Source organism: Pyxicephalus adspersus, chromosome 3 (genome assembly GCF_032062135.1).
Source record: "Pyxicephalus adspersus chromosome 3, UCB_Pads_2.0, whole genome shotgun sequence".
NCBI lineage: Eukaryota > Metazoa > Chordata > Amphibia > Anura > Pyxicephalidae > Pyxicephalus > Pyxicephalus adspersus.
The window spans coordinates 81,962,497-81,970,314 of record NC_092860.1 but is presented as its reverse complement, the minus strand read 5'-3'; the positions used below and the strand labels follow the sequence as shown (position 1 = coordinate 81,970,314).

At 37.0% G+C, this 7,818-nt stretch overlaps 1 protein-coding gene across 1 annotated transcript in view; it reads right to left on the bottom strand.

Annotated features, from left to right (window-relative positions):
• Positions 1-4,231: 4,231 nt before the first annotated feature.
• Positions 4,232-7,818, bottom strand: part of CDS1 (CDP-diacylglycerol synthase 1) — a 35,930-nt gene continuing 32,343 nt past the window's right edge. Inside the window, exons 12-13 of the mRNA XM_072405442.1 lie at positions 7,459-7,562; positions 4,232-6,156 (exon numbers count right to left, since the gene is read on the bottom strand). Coding sequence (XP_072261543.1) covers positions 6,024-6,156; positions 7,459-7,562 — 237 coding nt within the window. The 3' untranslated portion in view covers positions 4,232-6,023. The remainder of the gene's footprint in view (positions 6,157-7,458; positions 7,563-7,818) is intronic.

Below are 7,818 nucleotides of genomic sequence, written 5' to 3'. Positions count from 1 at the left end.
TAAACTGCAATAAACTGAATTTCTTCTCTAGGGTATAAAATGTGCCAACTGCCTTCCAGAAAAAAAAAGAAGAACTCTCGCGAGAGTTGTTCTGTCAGCGTTCTCTGTCAGCGTTCTGGAAGCAGCCGCCAAGCCCACTCGCTGTTGTGTTCCCAGGGACAAATTTAGATTGCAGATCATAGACTGCTATACCTTTTTATGTATTATTCACATTCTCAAACTTCCAATTAAAAATACCCATAACACGCTTGTTCCATTTACCAAACTCTTGAGATTCTACTTCCAGTCATAACTATGAGTCTCCTCACACATTAATTAGCTGTGCAGTGTCAGTAAAGCCCTATTCTTCTTATATTGGATTAAAGATATCCTGTTATCCATTTTGGATATTAAAGCTGCTTATCTGAATTAGTCATCCACCATGGACTTTAGTGATAGAGGAAATCCTTTTTACAAGTCTTTATTTGTGACTGAGCATAACATCTCCAATGTATTCACAAAATCCCAATTAACTGTGTTTTCTTGTGAATTTAGTGCACTTCCAGACTAACTAGAGACTAGCAGAATATAAGGATCAGTCCATAAGTATGAATGTTTAGAGAAAAGAATCCAATTCTAACAATATTATCAGACGGCTTGGTATTTTACAGAAGAACTTTGCTATCATCTTCGTTTCAATAAAGTTGTTAAATACACATTTGAATTAGATTTGGCTATAAATATATTTGATGCCTTAGTAAATCTTTTGAAAACTTAATATGCACTGGACAATAGTGTTGATGTTCAGATTCGGACTAAATGTAATGTTAGGGGCAGAACCAGTTTTCAGTGCATTACATTGGCAAGTGTGCGACAGAACATTGGTGGGCTGACTTGGACCAGTCCCCTTTGACAGCCCCGTTTGTGCCCGGCCTCTTATACGGAAAGATCCTAACCCGAGTGTAATTGTCAACTACTTCTCACTCATCCTTTACATTGCAATGTAATAAAAGGGTGGCTATTCCAATTATATAATGAAAAATGTGGGTTTTTTAAAAATGTTTTAGGAAGGACACCTCCCTTCCCGTCTTTACTGCTGCAGCGGTAAACCCTGAAGGGGACCCTGGGATGCTTTTGTTACGAATCCCAGGAGGCTGTGGGCTGTTCCTGCTGTGCATGCTCGAGATTGGGCTTACACCATCAGGTGCTTTCCTAAAATGTAAAAAAAAAAAGTTATTAATCTCATACTTGCACAATGAGATCAACACGTCACCCGGGATCACGCTTGCAGTCATTTCGGGTGAGGCGAGATGAAACCAGAAGAAAAGAGATAGTGGTACTAGACACAAGGGGCCTGATTTATTAAAACTCTCCAAAGCTGGAGAGGATACACTTTTATCAGTGAATCTGGGTGATCCAGAAAACCTGGAATGGATCTGGTACAAGTTTGAAAACATTTACTAACAAATAGAAAATTCAAGGTTTGCTCAAGGTTTGCTGGATCACCCAGCTTCACTGATGAAAGTGTTTCCTCTTCAGCCTTAATAAATCAGGGCCAATGGTGACTGCTGGAAAGAAGAGGGAAGCCAAGCCAGTGTGGGACACTCTGGGCTCTGTTTGTGGATGGACAAACACTTGTTATCAGTAAAAGCAAGCACATTTTTTTTTTTCATTAAAGTTCCCATTTATTGGTTGTGAGCTTGTTGTTACAGTACACAGTGAGCAATGTTCTCATTGGCTGACGGTTATTAGGGGCTGAACCACCCCTGACAAACACCAACCATGAACTGGCGTATATAAACATTTACACAAACCATACGGCTTGTGCAAGCAAATGAAGGAGGGCGTGTAGATTTTGTTTTATTTCACTATTACCATTTTGCCATTCGATCCAAAAGATTTTACAAGCCACAATTTTTTTCAGTATATATTTTATTTGATAATAAACAAGGAAAATAAATATGTACACTTCAAAAAATCAAAACTTTAAAAAATTCAAGTTTTTTTTTAAATTAGTTTGCATACATATTACACATCTGGCACCATTAAGCAGCAATTCTAACTTTATTTTTTATATTCTAAGGGGGCCCTGTTATCAGCATTTGTTACCCGAGTTTGCTCCAGATAAACACATTTAACTAATGGAATCTTTTGCGAAAAACTGGTAAAAATTGTGTGAATCTTGGTGAACCAATAATGAGCAGGCCATTTAATTAAATTTTATAGTAGCCATTGGTTACCATACATAGGAAATGTAGAGCTTTCCTGTCAAGATGGTTTCTTATCTGTGCCTATAAAAGTCACCATCCCTCCGTAACAGAGGAGCACTGATCCCACTGCCGTAGCTTACATGGAGCTGTGCTGCTTTTATATCCTGCAGGAACTATGAGAAGTGCTGTGACTGTACTGAGCCTGAGTTGTTAAAAGTAAATGTGAGTACTAGAAGGCTTCTGGATTACTCCTACTCATGTAAAACATTTTGCATATTGCTATTGGTTTAACAAGTTGGTACATTCACTTTTACTTTATTAGAAAAAAATATAAAGGAATCCTTTATAAAGCAGTGGTAGGGCCTAAATGCAACAATAGTGCTGCTATTTCAACTAAAAAAAAAAACAACTTGGTAAATTTGCTTGCTTTGGGACATTGAAGCATTCTTACAAATTGGAAAAAGTACAGAGCATGTAGCTGTCACATGAATGTCTGAGGACAGGAATCTGGTGTCTGCAGACATAGCCCCCTATGGATTCTGCTACATGAACAATCAAATCTAATACCCCCTTTACTCTGAGTGAGGAACATACAGAATCAACGTGATTTGCTAAGTTTTTCAGAGCTCAGTCACTGGTAAAACCTATTAATTAAAAACAAACCTATACTGAAACAAAGTGGCTCAGGTCTTCTGAAAATACCTTAAAATATAAAATCTTTACACACATTGGTGCACTCCCATGCCATGAATGACAACCATAGCCAGGCATAGTGCCTCCTGCTTTTTCATGTCTTTTATTGCACTAGGTAATAAACTGTCATGCACTTTTCTATGACTTCACTTGCTGCACTTGTCCTGGTTTAGTGACTCTGAATGTAATGAGAAAGCATTTTATTTAGGTCAGCAATGATGGCCTACATATGTAAAGGTTTGTACAGTTGTGCAATAGAGAGCCCAATAATGCAAAACAGGACAAGTGTTCTTGTACAATACTGCACAGAATGGGAACTGTATTGTCATCTGCCTTTCCTTTTATGTAGAGACTTCTTCTACTTGAGTTACATTACAGCGCAATAGAACTTCTTTTACATTCCTACAAGTATGTATGTTACATTTACAGCTACAGACAACACAGGCTATTTTAGCTTATAGGAGATCTAGAAGATGTCCACATTGGCTTTTTACTTTTCATTTCATATACTGCAAAGAATTTTAATACAAGAAATAATTTATTAGTTTTCACTAAAATTATCCTTGCCTCTAAAAACATCAGTGCCATGATTTGTTTGGCCATGGATTATTGGTCCCCAACCACTGCTATAAGGAAATATGATAGTAAACCTGAGAATTATGGGGCTGCAATTTGTCAATCTCTTACTGGTTACGTAGTTATCATTTCTGACACAAAAGCTTGAATACTTGCAGAGTGGCTGACCTGTAACAAACAAATTATATATATATGTATATATGGGGTTCTAATAGATCTACTCTGAAAGCTAGAAACTGCCAGGCAATTCAGGAGGTATGTAACTATCAAAGTACTTCTCATAGCATGGAGCCATTAAGTTGGGTAAAACACTAATAATATTATTTAACTTATAAAGGCGTTTATTAACAAAGGGAATATGAGTGACATCTTTACATTTCATTCATATACAGCCTTTAGATGGAAGCAAATTTGTACAGAAGATTATCGTATAACATGCAATTTTGCATTAAGTAATATCTTATGTCTATATAATGAGTAACAAAAGCTACTTATCAGAAGCTGATGTCTTGTTTCTTTTGAGGGCTAAAGCGGGAGATAACCGATGAAGCCTATAAACAACCAAATTGGATGGAAAGGCCTTTATACCGCAAGACACCTTTACTGCACAGCTATGGCCGTTTGTCACTCATGTTTGTTTGCTTACTGACAAAAAACGTCTACACATCTATTCAAGTCTTGGTTACCAAGTGTAAACAATGAATGGCTTTAACTTGTCCACCTCCCTCCTTCACAGAACATGGAGTCTTATGTATAAAAAGCTGACAAAAGCAACTAGTTTGATGTTTTATTACATTTTTAAACATGACGTTTTCCTGGCTTCTATGTGTTGCATTTTGCCTAGAGGATAGGAAATCCAGAAATCAGTTACAACTGGAGAACGCTCTGAACGTATTTCTTTAAAAATCAGCGATTGCAGTTCCCATACTTCTGTGTTACAGGTTTTTCTCTTTAGGGTGATTTTCTTAAAATGACAGATGTGTGCTGATATCACCAGCTCCAAAGATGTGGCATATCCGCACTAGTAGTTCTGTAAGAATAAAATGTTTAGAAATCCCAATTGGCAATTCCAAATTTCCCAGATAAAAAATACCTTCTTGTTCCTAATATATTGTGCACGCCCATGTGGAGGAAAAGTTAAACTGTTTTATGTTAAGTTTTATGGACAGGAAAGAGAGAAGCAGACTAAGGAGGCAGACACTGACCGGCACCAGGCACAATTGTGGTGCAGAAAGTGGGTTCACATCCATTGAACATCTAACTCCAGGGAATTCGGGTGACAAGGTGTACTCACCAAGTTCTTGTCTCCATGTCCCTGCCAAGTATTATAGTCCCACTATAGTTCCTGCCATATTACCATGCTACTGAAGAAAGCTTTAGACAGTTCAACACAATGATATTTACACAAAAAAGATTGGGTAGACACAGCAGATTCCACTGGTTCTAAACTGCAGGCCTTGTGCCTCAGCTGTAAAGAAATATCAGTTTTATCTCCCCTCCAAAAATAGTGTGCTGCAGAACATTGTGTCAACAATCTTTTTCCGAATTCCATCCTGAACTCCAGACAAAAAATGTCTATTCCTCCAATGTACCAGGGTGTGTTAGAATACAATACAGCGAGTTGTGGTTGTATAAATAGTTTGATTTGCTGTAGGAAAATACAACAGCTGCCTAAAGTGCCATGCATAATATTGCTGTTAATTTATTTTGTGCTGTTGATCATATACTAAAAGTTTAACAGTCCTTACTTACAGGTTTCATTTAGGCCATGCAGACAATATGGTTTGCATTGCCTATAGCAAGACAGATTTACTAGGTATGGGTTAAAAAACAACTGGTGTATACAGATTATAGAAGGACAAGTCAATAAGTTTCTTTTTTTTCTATAAAAAATAGTATTCCTTTAAAATAATAGGTTTGTTGTAATTATTCCAACACTATTTTATGTATTGCATTTCTTATCTTTAATTTTACCCCCTGGAGACTTAAATTTTAAACCTCTTATCCCCTTCTAATGATGACTGCAATATGTAAAGGTGATCACATATAATGCAGTAATCAGCTCATTTATTGAACAGCTAACACTCGTCCATTGTGTATGTCACTAGGAAGTGTAGTTTGTGCCACAAAAAAGAAAGTTTAAATTTTTCAGGTGCCCATTTAAACCTTCATAAAATCTAATCTATAAAAGCTTTAGGAATAAATGAGAAGCCTGGATCCCTTTACTTAGCAGAGGAATGATGTACTGTACAAAGTTTTTGTAGCACTAGACATAGGACTGCACAATACAGCAAGTAATGACTGCTTTACATACAAAGATTAAAACCTACTGGGTTGATATGTATCAATACAATGTTCTCCTGGGAAGATCCCATTTCACCCATCAGATTTTCGCTAAGCAATTTCCCCATCTTTGTGCATACATGGGAAAAAAAGGCAGCTTTGTGCCTTTGTTAAAGAGTCTAAGATTATCCAGGGAGAGCTAAAGATGGAGTCTTTGGTTGAAAGCTCTTCAGTGCAATAAGTCTGGTGCTGTTAAGTTTTGGTGCCCGATACAGATTTGGGTTACAGGTCAGAGACTGCTGCTGGGATGACTCCTTTCTCAGTTAAATGGGCCTTTAACACTTTGTAGATGTTCAGCTGCTGTTCAGGTTGTAGTACCAGAAGTTGCTGCAAAACTTTGCTGGGATTTGGACCTCTACAAATGGAATAAAGAAAAGAAATATTGTATTACATATATTTACACATTTAGGACACAAATGATGGTATAATATATAGAACTCAAACTGTGACTTGCAATTTAATTATAAAATGTAAACTAGGACCTAAAATAGAAGAGAAAATAAAGATGGAGTGGTTGTAACCTGGTAATTAAGCATCTCCCTTTTCTTTAATATATAGTAACATGATAAATTCTTATCAGGATAAGGTAGGTCACGTAGAAGAATCTAAACTTTACTAATTGTACTATTATAGGTTCCCCCATGCACCAACTATATTGTTACAGCACCATTATACTAGCTGCTACTCTATGGATTTGTCCAGTGGTTGTCAACATTTTTCTTCTGAGATTTACATACAGCAACTTAACATTTATTACCTAGACTCCACATATGAGACAAAATCCATGAAGTCATTCTCTGGTCTTTGGTGCTTATCATTAGCATTCTTCATTATACCCAACTGCTATATTCCACTTCATGACATTCTAGATACTCAGCCTATGCCAGGCTTACTCAACCTTTTTAACATGGGGAGGACCCTTGGAATACCTTTCAGATCTTATGGAAACCCTGCTATTATTTAAATTTAATATTTACTATATCCACAGCTCACAGTACATTTGTGTGGTGGTCAGAGGAAAGAATACCTCTTACATGCTGGGGAAGAATGTCACCCTTACAGATGGCCAAAATTATATGTGTGAGTTAAACTGACCTGAGAGGCACAAATTGCTCATTTCTCAACTCTGAGCAAACTCTGGCGGAACCCTGATTGAGAAACATTGATCTATACCATCAGTGTTACTAAACCCACACAGCATTTGTCAGTATTCCAAAGAAAGACTTTGATGCAAAGAAAAACTCAAACAGCTTTAAATGTGGTTGTACAGGGTCCCTTCTTTTTAGGCATCTGACATTATTTGTGAATAGTACGTGACCCTAGGTCAACTGTTCTGTGGAGAATATGATGAATTGGACAGGAACCTTGCCTATTGACTACTGTTTCTCCAAAGATGTATCAGCCAACGTATTCTGCTAATACTCTCCTTGCTCTACATAATACTTAATATTGTGCAAACTATATCTATGATTTCTTAACACAAGTTCTGCTGGGGGTCTCCATGGGTCCAGCAGCTGCTTATTGTGCATTCATATAATTTACTAATTCTTAGCATTATATGATGGCAAGCTGTGGAATATGTTGGCTAATATAAATTTTACTTTTGTTATTATAATCTCTTGTTAATAAATGTGGGTATGAGGTAAAGATCATCTACCTTATGAAGCTGGCAATGTAAACATGGACAAAGGTTGCCATCAGGTACTGGCAGTCAAAGCGATCCATAATCCCACCATGTCCGGGAATGGTGTCAGAAAAATCCTGTAAAGTAATATATATTATAGAACTGTAACTATCAATAACATGAATAAAATTACTGAAGAATAGTTGTTCATTTATTTTACCAACAAAATGTCCTTATAACAACAGTAGTTACTCGTATACAAAAACCTGTCACTGGTAATTTACCGTATTTTTCGGACCATTAGACGCTCTGGACTATAAGACGCACCAGGTTTTCCGCACGGGAAAACAAGAAAAAAAAAATTCATTTGATTTCCCCTGAGATCCAGCGTGC